At 43.5% G+C, this 15,316-nt stretch overlaps 1 protein-coding gene across 2 annotated transcripts in view; it reads right to left on the bottom strand.

Moving 5' to 3' along the window:
- Positions 1 to 14,590, bottom strand: part of PTGFR (prostaglandin F receptor) — a 40,402-nt gene extending 25,812 nt beyond the window's left edge. The window contains exons 1-3 of one of the 2 annotated variants that reach the window (XM_029586097.1): positions 14,470 to 14,590; positions 12,404 to 13,260; positions 9,090 to 9,505 (exon numbers count right to left, since the gene is read on the bottom strand). In XM_029586097.1, the coding sequence (XP_029441957.1) occupies positions 9,485 to 9,505; positions 12,404 to 13,228 (846 nt within the window). In that variant the 5' untranslated portion in view covers positions 13,229 to 13,260; positions 14,470 to 14,590 and the 3' untranslated portion in view covers positions 9,090 to 9,484. Of the gene's footprint in view, positions 1 to 9,089; positions 9,506 to 12,403; positions 13,261 to 14,469 lie in introns of those variants that run through there. The other variant, XM_029586096.1, reaches the window with a different exon arrangement.
- Positions 14,591 to 15,316: the final 726 nt, after the last annotated feature.

Genomic DNA, 15,316 nt, shown 5'->3' with positions numbered 1-15,316 from the left:
TTCTGGGGGTGGTGGGAGGCAACTTTTAGAATCTCCTTGAGACTTTCAGGCCTGCGGGTTCTTTGCACCAGGTCTGCAAACGAAGTTTCAAAAGGGAAGCTCCCTTGTAGAGTTCTGCTTTGAAAATTTGGGGCCGGTAGTGCTGTGGGTACTTCAGTATCTGTGGACTCCCCCCACAGCTGCCAATGAAGAGCCTGACTGAAGCTGTCTGGGTTAGAGGGAGGTGGTGACGAGCTGAAGCAGACAGATGGAGTACCTGGCAGAAGCTGAAGAGAGGATGAGAGAGGGTGACAGTAGGGACAAGAGGGGGGACTTTGAGAGAAAGCGCGAGACTGGTGGAGAGAAGCATTTTATTGACTCTATACTTTCCTCTCTCCCCCCCCCCCCCCACAAACTTCTTAGACCTTAGCAGAGGTCCTCAGAACCCTCAGTGCCCCCCTCCCTCAGTCACGCTCCCCAATATGGCCCTTGGACCAAAAGATGAAAAATCATGAGTGGTAGGGAACAGTTGCCATTTTAAAACAGTACTAGGATTAGAGGACACTGCATGAAACTTACTGCTAGCAGATTTAAAACGTAAACATTTCTATTATGCCTTTTTCGATATAAAGCAGATTGCAATGCAATTAATGCAAAACAATTCATAAAAAACAAAAGAAAATAAAAATAAGTTTAAAGTATATTTCAGCCAAAATGTAAGCAAGCTGCAGTATTTGTTGCCGGAGGATATGATTCCGTTAGTAGTCTTGCTAGATTTAAAAAAAAAAAAAAGTCTGGACAAGTTTCTGGAGGACAGATCCATTACCAAATAGCCAAGCAACAGGGAAGGGATTAGCCGATTATTTAAAAGAACTTGTTGCCCGCGCCTTCCAATGTTTGGGGCGGGTTACAATAAAACATTCACAATAAAGACAAGAACATATTCATATAAGAAACATACGACAAAGGACAAAATACAATCTGAGCACTGCGAACTATAAACATTACACAAACAAACTGAACTGGGCAAAATCTAAAAAAATTAAAAGGGTAATAAAACTGGACAGAAGTGGCTGTAGCAGGGCTGGAAAAAATTAGGAATTACTAATGTCTTGGTATACACCTGAGTGAACAGGTAGCTTTTCGAAGCTTTCTTAAAGTCCTAGGCACAGGGTATTGATCTAATAGATCAAATGACCTGGTTTGGCCACTTTTCATGACAGGATGCTAGGTTCAATGGACCATTGGTCTTACCCAGCAAGGCACTTCTTATATTTCTATATAATAATCTTGGAAACGAGCTCATTTTAATTGAATTTAACTTTCCTAGCCTGCTCGCATACAAAAAGCAGAAGAGAGTAGATAAATATATACAGTTTCTGCCATCTATTAAATTTCCAAATATACAAATGGTCCATGGAAAAAAATAATGGAGAAATTATCTGATAATTTTGTTTTCGTTAGTGTAGACAGATGGTCTCAAGACCAGTGGGTTTATACTCCCCTGCCAGCAGATGGAGACAGAGCAAGCTGACGTCACAGTATATATATAGCCCTGCAATGAGATCAGCCTGCCAATATTCTCTTCAAAAGCAACTGTGGACTAACAAAAAATGATTAAAACAGGTAAACAAAACTGTAACTCAACCAACCATAATGGCTTTCCAGCATCCACATACGTGGCCGTGACCACCTCCTTAATCCAACAAGCTATGGTAGCCCACGAAGCTGGAGTGCCCTGCTTTCTCCCACCATGGAGAACAAACAGGTGATCCATCTTTCGAAAAAACTAAGAGACCTTCAGATACTGCACGACAAGATGCTTAACATCCAAGCAGCGCAGAAGGCGAAACTCTTCCGCATCCCGACCTTATCCAGGGACGACAAGAAGATGGACTGATTCAAATGAAAGTCCGAGATGACTTTGGGCAAGAAGGATGGAACAGTACACAGCTGTAATGCCCCTGGAGTCACCCAAAGGAACGGCTCCTGGCAAGATAAGGCCTGCAGCTCAGAAATCCGACGTGCAGAACATATAGCCACCAGGAACAGTCTTCAAGGTCAACAACCTTAAGGAAAAGCTATACAGTAGTTGGAACGTAGGGCCCGCCAAAATGTCCAGCACCAAATTAAGACTCTACAATGGAACTGGTAACCTCAAGGGAGGCCTAAGATGCTTCACTCCCTTCAAAAAAAACAGCCCACATCAGGCTGAGGTGATAAAGAAGCACCATTCACCAGGCCTCTGAAACAGGCATGTGCATAAACCTGCACCTTCAAGGAATTAAGGGCCAAGCCTTTATTCAATCCATCCTGCAAAAATTTCAGAATGAGAGGGATCTTAACTGAACGAGGAAGAACACTCTGCTCCTCATACCTGGCCTCAAAACTCTCCAAACCCGCACATAAGCCAAGAAAATGAGAACTTGCGAGTGTGAAGAAAAGTGTCAATTATTGCAGAGGAATAACCACGCTTTAACAGGCGACTCTTCTCAAGGGCCAAACCATAAGACAGAATAGAGTTGGATCCTCATGAAGAACCGGTCCTTGCTGTAGCAGATCCATGAGCGGCAAAAGATGAAAGGGGGCCTCCACCAGGAGTCATCGTAAATCCGCATACATCGGACACCTGGGCCAGTCTGGTGCCACCAGGAGTACTAGCCCCCTGTGGCCTTCAATCTTGCAAATTATCCTGCCCAGCAAGGGCCACAGAGGAAAGGCATAAAGCAATCTGTCTTCTGGACAGATCTATACAAGAGCGTCTATTCCCAGGGATCACGGATCTCTCCTGCATCTGTAGAATGAAGGAACCTTTGCATTTCGAGAAATCGCCATCAAGCCTAGGAACGGAAGGCCCCAGTGATCCACAATCAGCTGAAACACCTCGGCTGACAACACCCTCTCTCCTGGGTCCAGACTCTCCCTGCTGAGAAAGTCTGCTCTTACATTGTCTTTTCCTGCAACGTGAGAGGCCGAGATCATCTGCCAATAATCATCCACTCATTCCATCAGCTGGTCTATTTCCTGCAACACTTGCTGGCTCTTGTTCCTCCCTGGTAATCGATATAGGCCACAGTCGTCGCGTTGTGAGACATCACAGGACCTGCTCAATTTTGCAGCCTGTGGCTGAATTGCAAGCATGCCAGCCCTACCACCCGGGCCTCCAGACAATTGATGTTCCAGTGGGACACTTCGGCATTCCAGCACCTCTGGGCCATTAACTCCAGACAGTGAGTCCCCCAACCGTAGAGACTTGCATCTGTCGTGAGTACCAACTAGGCCGAAGAGGACAAGAGAACTCCCTTTCTCAGATGTTCCTCCTGCAACCACCACTGGAGGGGGAAGCAGATTTCCATTGGCAAGTGGATCCAAACCGCATAATCCTGAGACTGCGGGTTCCAACGAGATAGCAGGGAGCAATGAAGAGAATGCATATGCGCCCTTGCCCATGGTACTATTTTCAGGGTAGCTGCCATCAAGCTGAGTACCTGTAGGTAGGACCATACCATTGGGCGTATGGTGTTTATCAACTGACGAACTTAAGACATCAATCTCTGGATCAGAACTTCCGGTAGGAAAACTCTGCCCTGTCCTATGTCAAACCAAACCACCAGATACGCCAATAACTGGGATGGTTGAAGATTGCTCTTGGTCAGGTTCAACACCCAACTGAGCTCCTGCAATAAGGAGATCACCTTGTGTGTAACCAGGCCACTCTCTTCCTGAGACTTGGCTTGAATCAAGGAGGAATAGCCTAGTGGTTAGAGCAGTGGACTATGAACCAGGAGACCAAGGTTCAAGTCCCACTGTCACTCCTTGTGACCTTGGGCAAGTCACTTTAACCCTACATTGCCTCAGGTACAAAAACTTAGATTGTAAGCCCTCTGGGGATAGAGAAATACCTACAGTACCTGAATGTAAAACCGGTGTGATATCTCAATTGAGATCGAATGTTGGTATATAAAAAAGGGTGGGTGGGTGAATCAGCCAGTCATCCAAATACAGGTGCACAAGGATTCCTTCTTTTCACAAGGCTGACGCTACCACCACCAAAATCTTGGAAAATATTCTGGGAGCAGTGGCTAGACCAAGAGGCAGCACTCAAACTGATACTGGCACCCCATCACTGAAAATCATAGAAAGCGTTGGTGTTCCAATTGGATGGGACTATGAAGGTAAGCCTCTGACAGATCCAAGGAAGTCAGAAACTCCCCTGACTACACCACCATAATTACACAGCGTAAGGTCTTCATTTGAAATGGAGTCACCTTCAAGTGACAGTTGACCCTCTTGAGATCCAGGATGGGACGAAAGGAGCCCTCCTTTTTGGGTACAACAAAATTAATGAAATATCGCCCCCTACTTTGAGACGTAGGCACCGGAACCACAGCCCTCAGTCTGATGAGCCTTTGAAACATGAATTCCACTGCCTGCTTCTTCTGCGGGGAGTGGCAAGGGGACACCATAAACACGTCTCGAGGAATACTGCAAAGTTCCAGTGCATACCCTTCGTGTATCACCTTCAGGGCCCACTGCTCCGACGTGATCTCAACCCACCTCCGATAAAAGAGAGTGACGTCCCCCTCTCTCGTTGTGGAAGGTGGGTCAGCAAACCTTCATTGGGAAGCTCAGGAAGGTTCGCCACCCAAGCCCACTCCTCTCTTGGGCAGTCGGGGACGAAGGAACTACTGAAAGGCTGAGTCCGCTGAAAGGTCAACCCTCTGTAGGGATGAAACCACCTGGAACCCAGAGACGACCCCCTCATTCCAAAGGGGCGCTGTAATTCTTCTTATCCTCCAGCAGCCGAAGAACCAGAGACTTGCCCCACTTACTGGCCACTTTCTCCAACTCACTCCCAAACAGCAGTGAGTCTTTAAAGGGCATCTTAATAAGACTGGCTTTGGAAGCTGCGTCAGCTGACCAGTTTCACAACCAGAGTTGATGTCTGGCTGCTATCACCGAAGCCACTCCTCTGGCCAAGGTACGGACCAAATCACAGCCTGCATCTGCTAAAAAGGTGGCAGCAGGTTCCATAATCATCTGGAATTTCCTCCAGACTCAAACTCCTGAAAGAGAGGCAAACAAGATCTCACTACTAGGGTGCAATGGGAGGCAATCTGTAAATTCATCACCTCTGCCTCAAAGGCTTGCTTAAGAATAGCCTCAATCCTTCTATCATGTACATCCTTCAAGGCTGCTCCTCCCTCTACAGGGATAGCCATCCGCTTAGAAACGGCACATATCTGAGCATACACACAGAAGTAGATCTTTAAAAAGTACGCGTGTGCGAACAAAAGTACGCCGGATTTTATAAGATATGCGCGTAGCCACGCGTATCTTATAAAATCCGGGGTCGGCGTGCGGAAGGCTGCGCAAAATCGGCAGCCTGCGTGTGCTGAGCCGCGCAGCTGGCCTCGGAGGGAACTTTCCTTCCGCTTCCCCCCACCTTCCCCTCCTTTCCCCTACCTAACCCACCCCCCGGCCCTACCTAAATCCCCCCCCTACCTTTGTTGGGCAGGCGTAACTTGCCCGCGCCGCCTCACATCCCCCGGCACAGGCCGCAGTGCCGGGGGACTCGGGACCGCCCTCCCGGCCTGCCCCCGAACCGTCACCACGCCCCCCTGACACGCCCCCTCCCGCCCCTTTTACGAAGCCCAGGGACTTACACGCGTCCCGGGGCTTTGCGTGTGCCGGCGGCCTATGCAAAATAGGCGCGCCAGCGCGCGATTGCCCTGCGCGCGTAAATCCGGGAGGATTTACGAGCGCAGGGCTTTTAAAATCTAGCCCTTTGTGTTTTCCCACATGTTCTCTCACAGCCGGCTCCAGGGTGTACAGGACTTCCAATGTCTGACCCCCTTTAAAATTTGCTTCTGGAGCATCCCATTCCAGCTCAATTCCTGAATGGCATCCATCACAGGGAAAAAACAAGAGGCTTTACCTAAGGAAACCGAAATGAGATTCTTCCTCGGCTCTGATATAGCATCCAAACCAGAGATACCCAGCTGTTTCAAGGTCTGGTAAATCAGGGCCAGCAGTTCATCTCTAGGAAAGAACCGCAACATGGTTCCGTGCGGTTCTAGCCCTGGAGGAATTTCCCCATCTTCTAGGGAATGAGGCTCAACATCATCAATGCCATCCCGATTCCTGTTGGGAACACCTGCAGGAAGCTGAGGCGAGCCCAGATACTTAAGCAAAGGACTGTGTGTGTGTGTGTGTGTACACAGACACACACACATATACTATATATACACATACACACACACTATATAGATATATATATATAGAGAGAGATTTGACTAGTATTCGGGAAATATACTACCTTCAGCAGATCAGATCAGAACACAAGGAGTAGTTCAGAACTCATTCTGTTTCTATCCAGTGAAGGAGTGAACTTCCTAAAAGCTTGTCAAGAAATGTATTGTTAGTACCATAAATAGGCATCGCCTGATATTATCTGACCTCTATTTTCACCCTTTACGATGAAGAAAGGTTTTTAAGGGATTAGCTCTCATCAGATACAAGAATCTTAAGAAACTAATTAAATAGCTGGAACAATATCAACATCCAAAAAAGTTGCCAACATCCAATAACCAAAGTGTTCAGAGCTAACTGTAAACCCAAAGGATCATCTTCATTCTTCTCTTTAGACTTTTTTTTGTCAAATAAAATTTCATAACAGGGAGTAAACTCTCCATAGGATATTCCATAACTTTCACAGGTATTTCTTAGAACTTGATTTGAAGATACTACAGCAGATTTGGGGAAATTCAATAACCTTAAATTAAGGCTCCTCTGATGGCTCTCAAGATATTCTTGCTTTGCCCTTAGGATCAGATTTTCTTCTAGTCATTTGAAATGACATTTGAAATGATAGGTACCAGCGCAGCCAGGATACTGTATAGGGGCTGTGTAGCGCTCTATACAGTAAAATAGATTGTTGTGCTTCATGGACGCGCGTTGGACGCGGCTTGCATTTGCATGCCTTTTAAATACTGTATCGAGCGGTATGTGATCCGAACTGTGCGCGCGGCAAACGAGCGGGCGCCCGGCACTGCCGCACTTTTTCTTACGCGCCCTTACTATATCGGCCTGTGTGTTGGGAGAGAAAAGCAGAAGGCAGGAGTGCACGACAAGTGCATTTCATCCCTGATGAATAGGTCTTGGAGAATTTTACAACCCCTGCTCAGAGTCAATGCTTTTAAAAATGTATTGGGTTCCTGTGGGGGAAAAAAAATCACGCCATAAAATAGGACTGCTCTGTGCACTGGAGCACTTCCAGCAGTTGTAAACCAAATGCTGGCAATTACGACTGAGCCAACCCCAATCTTTTAAAAAAATGAAAATAAAAATAAAATAAAATGCTTGGGTCCCTGAGGCCCAGTTGACTGGGGGGGGGGGGGGGGGGGGGTTTAGGCAAAAGGTGGTGCATGGGGTTGTTTTTTTGGTGGGGGGTGCAAAGAGGGAAAGGACATCAAATGGCAGTGGAGCGACATTAACAGCACTGCAGTCTCAGCTCAGAATAGAGACTGCAATCATAAGACACCAACCTGCTATACAGAAGCCACGCAAATAAAAAGCACTCATCAAAAACAAAAGGGAGAGTAACTGAAGGCAATATAAAGAAACAGATCCATAAAACAGCCAGAACATAAAGAAGGAAAAGAAGGAAAAGAGAGAAGGTGGTGGAAGTGGCAACTGGAAGGCAAACTGTGACCCATAGCATCGGATTCGAACAAAGCAAGGTTAATGCCGGCAAAGTGGAAGCTTGGAAAATTTTCACATCTAATACATTCCTTGCCTCACAAATTCATTTCACACTAGCCAAGCACAAATTTAAATAAAACTAAGATAACTGAAGACACCTCACTTTTCAAATTTTAAAAGTTGGTTTCAAACTGAGTTAGACAAAAAAGGTAAGTGTGCTTATTTCTGCAGTGTTTCCTAAAAAAAACATTACTCATGAATGGCTCAGTTCAAATCTCTTTTCTGTGCATTTAGGACATAGAGGTGGTCTGGAAATATAAAAAATAGACAACAAAGGCTATAAAATTAGTTTTATTGGAGCATTTTTTCAAAATTCAAATAACATTTCCATCTTTTCCTATGACTAGCGTATATTTTTGATGGATTTTTCGAGCTCTTTTTTATGAGTCTGCTTTAGAAAAACCCACACTGGCTAATCAAGGCTATTCTGGCATTTCCTGCCCTTCTAAGCAGGTAATCCAAGGCTGGAAAAGAGGTCATAAGATACAAAGAATGTTACAAGTCTCAGTGCACAGGAATCTCTTTAAATATTTTAAGCAGAAATGAGTTATGCTCTAGATCAATTAAATTAAGAGAGATCTAGGCCCAATGTCTATCATAAATTCTGTACCACTGTAAATGAATGCTAAATGAAGTTCTGTAGACCTTAGATTTCTAGCCTGCATAACCTGCAACTGGCATTTATCATATCCCTGTGCCTGAATTCACAAAGGGGTAGATATTAAAAAAGTACACCGGATTTTATAAGATGCGCGCATAGCCCCTGCGCGCGTAAATCCAGCAGGATTTACGCGCGCAGGGCTTTTAAAATCTACCCCAAAGTGTAAGGACATATATTGTTATAAACACTGCCTTAAAAAAAAAATAAAAATTATGTGGAGCTCTAAAGCCTTCTCTCCGAGGACCTGAGTTGCTCTGATTCTGAGAAATGTATCATTCGTACGGGTGATAAGCAGCATCTGAGACAGTCATGCAAGAGCAGTATTTCGTACCACCCACCTTCCCTCTTTATCTTCCAATAGCCTCAGGCGTGGAACTGAGAAGGCCACCTTCAAAGCACTCTGGAGATCCAGCTTCAACCGTCCCAGGGAGCACAGCCAAAATTTGAACCCTAACTCCCCCCCCCCCCCCCCCACTCCTTCCTGGAAAAGTGCTAGCTCTAAATGAGCAGACCATCACGACAAACAATATAAAAAAAACTAGCCGATTACTTTTGAAGATTCAATGGTAGATATTTGACGCATCCCGTCCCCGCCCCATTCTCTCTCCAGCCTGACCCAGCAGTGTCTTCCCCATCTCCCCAGTCTGACCCCAGCACTCATCCCCTCCCACACCCCCATCTCCAGCAACCATGGCATATGCCTCCTTATTGACCGCCTGCCCCACTGCCTCCTCTGTCTCCGCAACTATGGTTTTCGGCCCCTTCATGGTTTTATAAAGATTGTGCACAACGGCTTACATTTTGTAAAATACGCACACTGTACAGTGAATGGCACGCACTAAAAAGGAGTGTTCTCCCTCGTGGCCACTGCAGAAACAGTGCCAGTGGATAGAAGACTACCATACAAGGTTCTAAGCATATTATATACATTAGCAGCAAGCAAGATGAATTTCTGCATGAAGTTAACAAATTTTTTCACTGAGAAACATGTAGAAGCCTACAGAGTATCGCTGTCCAATTTTTACTCTATAAAATTCTATCCTCTGAAAATTAATGGTTGTACTGTGTTACTCCTCCTTCTCAGTCATTTCCACTCCGACCCTGCAGAAATAAAAAAAATAAAAACTTCCAAACATCTAGAATAGTCAAAAAAAAGCCGCAATACTAGTTTAAAAGTGCACAAATGTCTTTCCTGAGCATTAGATCTCTTATCAATTGTGTGATATCAGATTATATAAAATGGAGTATGTACAGTACAAAAAAAATAGCAGCAAATCTGGGGATTGCAAATCCAGAAGCATTGTATATTCAAGAAATAATCAAATGGATAACAAATCCAACCGGTCACATAATGAAATATCCTCCAAAAAAGATGGGTCAATGCTAGTATAGACTGTAGCAAAGACCCACTGTTTTGGAACATTACATTCAAGAAATATACGATGCTGCATGAACTGAGAAATTTTTGTTACATTGTTGTATTTTGAGGGGCTTGGTTTTTTTACTTGTAAATCACTAAGGGGGTCATTTATCATAGTGCTATATGGCGTTTTCGCATGCAAAAATTGCCTTTAACGCATGCAAAAGCACCATAATGCATGGTGCGATGCAAATGAGAGGATTTGTGGCCAAGGCTCACAGTTTTGTGAAGCTCCTTTTTTTTAAACTCCTGGAGAGCCAGCTGTTACCCAGATAGAGAGTCCATCAAGCTAGGTTGAGAGAACATTGCACAAATCTCATTTTGGGTGAGTTTCCTCACTGCGAAGGTCATCAAATCTTCAGAAAAGAGCACTGTTCTGTTCATACGTCTCACTTTGAATGTCAAAGTGTCCCTAACCCCTACACTAATACCTAAACCTCACCTCGAGTAACTAGGTGGGCCTCCCATAGAGATATAAACACCTATCTAGTATGAGGGCATTCGCTCTCGCTCTCCCAGTGGTTGTAGGAGGGCCCTGATAGCTAGGCTGGCTCTCCAGGAGCTTAAAACTATTAAACATGGTCCATATTAGCACAAATTGCAATAAACAGCCTATTACCATAAAACACACCCCTTTTCCTATTATATGCGATATTTAGTGCATTTTGATAAATCCAGGCCTAAGAACGTTACAAGTCAGCAGAACATACATGATTTGTAATAAATACATTTAGTGGTCTTCTAGAAAATAAAGGCAAAGAAAAAAAATTAAAAGAATGAATCTTATGTACTAGAGGGGAAAAAAAAAAGTTAGTAGCAGTTGCTGCTATTCTTTACGGAAGTTAAAGGACTCCACAGACCTGGAGTAGTCTGTGGTATCAGCCCAGCTCAAGCTCTATTCATGGTAGCGCTCGTCCCTCGAAAGGAAAATGAGAATTTTCCCCACCAGAGAGGACAGGAAGTTAGGGAACATACAACTATTACCCCAATGTGGCCAGTTTTGTCACGCAGCCCTTGAGAGCTGCAAAACGGTTTTGCTTTTTTAGGGCCAAGTTGAGGAAGCTTTACAAATTCAGCACAAAGATTATAAACAGTGGTAAAATTTAAAGTGCAGAGGTACCCCTGCAGTGCTAAATATATATAAATATATATATATATATATATATATATATATATATATATATATATTACTGGGCAATGTTTACTACTTAAAGCTCCCTTTTTAAAATTTTTACATGTATTGTACCAATCTTGCTCTCTCTTCTTATATGTTCTATAATGAAAATGCGGGCACGCTATCTCCATTCTAGCACTGTGTAGTGTCAGTAAGTAGCTTTGCAGTCAGATGTTGGTTCTCAAATGTCAACACCAGCGTTATTGGGTGCAGATCTTGAATAGCCAGCACTAGGATTTGATATACCAGCCCCACAGACCTTTAGTGAATAAAACTCTTATAAAATTCTTCATACAAAGAACAAACACATGAACCCTCTCCTGTATCTGTCTTCCTGACAGGTAGCTTGGGGGCCAATTTTCAAAGAGTTTAACCTCCTAACCTTTGGAGTTAGGGTCCTAAATTAGCCCTTTTGAAAATGTACTGGAACTGAGTGCCTAAATGTAGGCTCCTAGTTGCATTAGGCACCTAAAATGTGGGTAGCTGCAGGGGCAGAGTTAGGGCAGGGAAACATTAGGAGCTTAGCATTGATTTTCAGAATTAGGCACCTAAATTTAGGAGTCTAAATCTAGGAAAATAAATAGGCTCCTACATTTAGGACTACTAACTTTTAGGAGCCAAAATTTAAGTTTTCAGCTGAAAATTCAGCTAAGTACCTAATTTAGAAGCCTAAATTTAGGAGCGCTTTTTTTTTTTTTTTTTAATATTGCCGCTTGGTTTTCTATTTGCTTTTCACTAGGAAGCTGCTGCCTAATGATTTATCTGCACATATAGATCTTAACTTAACTGTTAATGGCTCCCCTTCCTACCTACCCTCATTTTTAGGTGGTATTTTTCTTCTTGTTTTTTAGCCTGATAGGTTTTCATACTTTTTGAAATAAAGAAATGTGTCCCTTTTATTATGACCACACCCCTAATATTTAAAATGTGTCTTTGCCTTGGCCACTTCTCAGCCTTCTGTGCCCATGCTTGCAGCAGATATCTATCAGTGCTCCTATATATTAATTCTAACGAAGGTCTGCATGGCAGCAGTCTGTCTTACTTGAATTTCTAATGGTGGGAATAGCTAAGTAGGAGAAGCTTTCAAATACTTTAAATATTAATATCTCCTCAGGATCCACACAAAAATAAATGGTTTCTTGATGATATTGATTTTAACTGCCGGTTGAATTATCTTCTAATCTTGACCAACATTTTGACAGTGATGTTGCTTGAAAGGATGTGCTAGGAAATAAAAGTAGGTAAAGCTCATGACCTTGCAAGTAATGTGCAGATTTTTTCCTCTCAATGTGTAGCACTGATAATTTGAACTATAAGTATAAATGTGACAAAATACAACTTTTTGAAGTTTCACAAAAATAAAACAAGGCAATGGCAGCCCTTAAAAATGTCAAGATGATCTTACCAGGAATGGACTCCAACAAATACAAGAGACCGACATTATGGCCAAGAGTTGAATGATCATTTCTAAGTGATGAGATCTGCCTTGTCTGTGTTGCTGATTTTTAATTTTGACTCTGAAGAGGGTAATCCCAGTCACTGCATTGCACACAAAAGACGTGGCGAGGGCTAATAAACCAAGAAAGGAGAAAAGCAGCAGATAAAAACGATCTGTCCAGTCTTCAATTTTTTCCGTTTTAAGGAAGCACCACGTCCTTGATGCTTGAATTTCATAAGCTCTAAGACTAAGAATTGGCAGCAAAGCTATCAAAACTGCAAAAAGCCACACCAATGCCAACATTATCTTCACATGTTTTGATGTCATTTTTGTAGAATGAAAGATTGGTTTGGTGACTCCAATGCAACGTTCAACAGCCATCACACTGCCAAGAAAAAGTGGACACAGACCAAAGAATACCATGCATGTACCAAAAATGCTGCAAAGAATTCTGGATTGATCAAATCGGATCCAGTCTTTATCGGATGCATACACAAACACGGCTATGGTCCCATTGATGAGATGGCCAAAGAGATCGGTAATGACCAAGCCACTGGCAAAAAGCAGAAATGATCCCTTTGATTTTTTTCTAAATCTCTGATACGCCTTCATAAGAATTGCAATTGCAAGACTATTAGACAGAGTCCCCACCGTCATAAAGATAACTGTAAAAATTACAGAAACCTTCTGCTCTGTGTGGCACGTTGCATTGAAAAGAATCCCAGTTCCAGGCAGTTCTGGTGATTCAGTGGTATTCCTCGACATTGCTGGGAAGGTACATAGGCCACTCATCACATTTCACCAGTCTAGGAGACCAACAGCATCTGTAACACAGCAACAATAATTTAAAGATTAAAATTGGAAGCTATTTGTATACTGTATTGGAAACAATTTTAGATATGCAAAAAGGCATTAACACTGCAAAACACTAGTCCAAGTGCACAAAGACCATAAATATTTACTAGTTGCACATTTATATTTCACTTTAAGATTAAAAAAAAAAAATTACAAGAACATACAGGTGGTTGAAAGTGCATCGTACTGTTTTATATCAACCTTTTTAAAATGCAAGTATCTGTTATGAATATCATACTTAGCACAAAAACTGTGATATTACTTAATTGTTTTCTCTTTTATCAATACTATAGATCACTCAGCTGCTCAGACAGACATATTTTTCTTTGCAAAGTAGCCATCACACACAGCAACATTAATATTTCTCTCAGAACAGTGCTGAAAAACAATTATCAGTATAACAAAAATAAATGTGCAGTGTAAACTTGCTGGGCAGATTGGATAGTCATTACTAGGTTACTATGTGTTGCTTAGTTAATAATTGTGCAAAGCAAGCAGTCTGAGTATTTATATAGTAGTCGTAATCTCTATGTTTAGCACTCTATTAAGCTGATAATGTTGCAATATTTTCATGTACCTCACTAACTTGCCTAAAGCAAAGCATCTCTGTACATCCAGAATCAAAGTTTTTCATTCGAATTGCAAGTGCTGAGAACGCTGCCAATTTCAAAGGCTAAAAGATTAAGGCGATGATTGGCAAAACACAAAGAATCATACAGGTTTTATTGTTAGAAGTAACTGGCTTTGTTGAATGCTTACGGCAGCTATTTGACGAAATGTTGATAAGTACTCAATTTCTACATTTAAACGGGTACACACAGCACTAAAAATAGGTAGCACTTGAAACACATGGGCACAAATGTTCAAGTGTATACAACTGCTTGTCTCTTGAACAATTGGTTTAACCTGCTTTAAAAATAAAGCCCACATAATTTAGAACTGAATAAAACAAGTCATAAGTATGATAAAAGATATTTCTATTTGAAAAATTGCATTTTTTTTTTCAATCAGCAGTTGTGGCGTTCAACAGTAAAAATTACTTTTCGGAGTATTGTGCAAGCAAAATGTATTGTACTCTAGTCAAAACGCCATGGTATGCAAATTTGGCATCATTTCACTTATTGGAAACAGTACTTTGCAACGGGCTTATAAAGAAATATAATTAACTTGACCGGTACCTGAGACTCTTTAGGGCTGTTGTTGAGAGCAGAGAGTGGAGCCTGGATCCCCCCCTCCCCCCTCCCTCCGCATGCAGTCGCTGGGTCGAAAATGAGTAAGAAAGGCAAAGGAGAGAATGCCTCCATCAGCGAGTGCCGGACAGCTGCGTGCAGGGAGCAGGAAAGCAAGTTCAGGGGAGGAGTCCTGACGGCTTAAGTGACTCACAGCAGGCAAGTCAGTTCGTTCCTTCCCGCCCCCCCCCCCCCCCCCCACCCTTCTCTGTCTCTGGTGAGAGCGGCTGAGGCAGCTCCCTCCCCCTTCTCCCAGTCAGTTAGCCATGAGGATATGGATATCCCAGAGATTTCTTTGAACGTCTCTGGGGACATGCTCAATTTCCCCCCCCCCCCCTCGGTGCCTGCCCATACTGTGCCAGTGATACGAGGGGGGGGGGGCTTGAAGCGTCAGGGTTTGCGAAGGGCAGCAATTTAAGGTCTACCCCTGCCCAGGGGCGGAGTTCCATTAAAGCCCCTGCTTTCAGACGGGGAAGACCGGGGACTGTTTTTTGCTGATAGCGAAAGGCGGGTGAGCTTTCAGGTACAAGCTGAGCTCCCGGTCACTGGTCGTGGAGTATCGGTAAGGAAAAGCCTCGGTAAATCCCCTCAGAGGGGAAAAAGTAGGATGGTGACAGCTGAGAAGGACGCATTGAGTAGGGGTGGATTAATAGTAAGCAGTGTTAGAGGCGCTTCACGCAAAACAGCTTTAGGAGGGAAGGGGAGAGGTGGTTCCACGCGTGCTTGCGCTGGGAGGGAGATAAGAAAGGAGCAGCAAACGTTTACCCCAGAGGGTCAGCAGGAGGACTGGAGTAGT

The sequence above is a fragment of the Rhinatrema bivittatum genome, unplaced genomic scaffold (assembly GCF_901001135.1).
Source record: "Rhinatrema bivittatum unplaced genomic scaffold, aRhiBiv1.1, whole genome shotgun sequence".
Lineage (NCBI taxonomy): Eukaryota > Metazoa > Chordata > Amphibia > Gymnophiona > Rhinatrematidae > Rhinatrema > Rhinatrema bivittatum.
The sequence above is the reverse complement of the archived record's forward strand: the minus strand, read 5'-3'. Positions and strand labels throughout refer to the sequence as shown.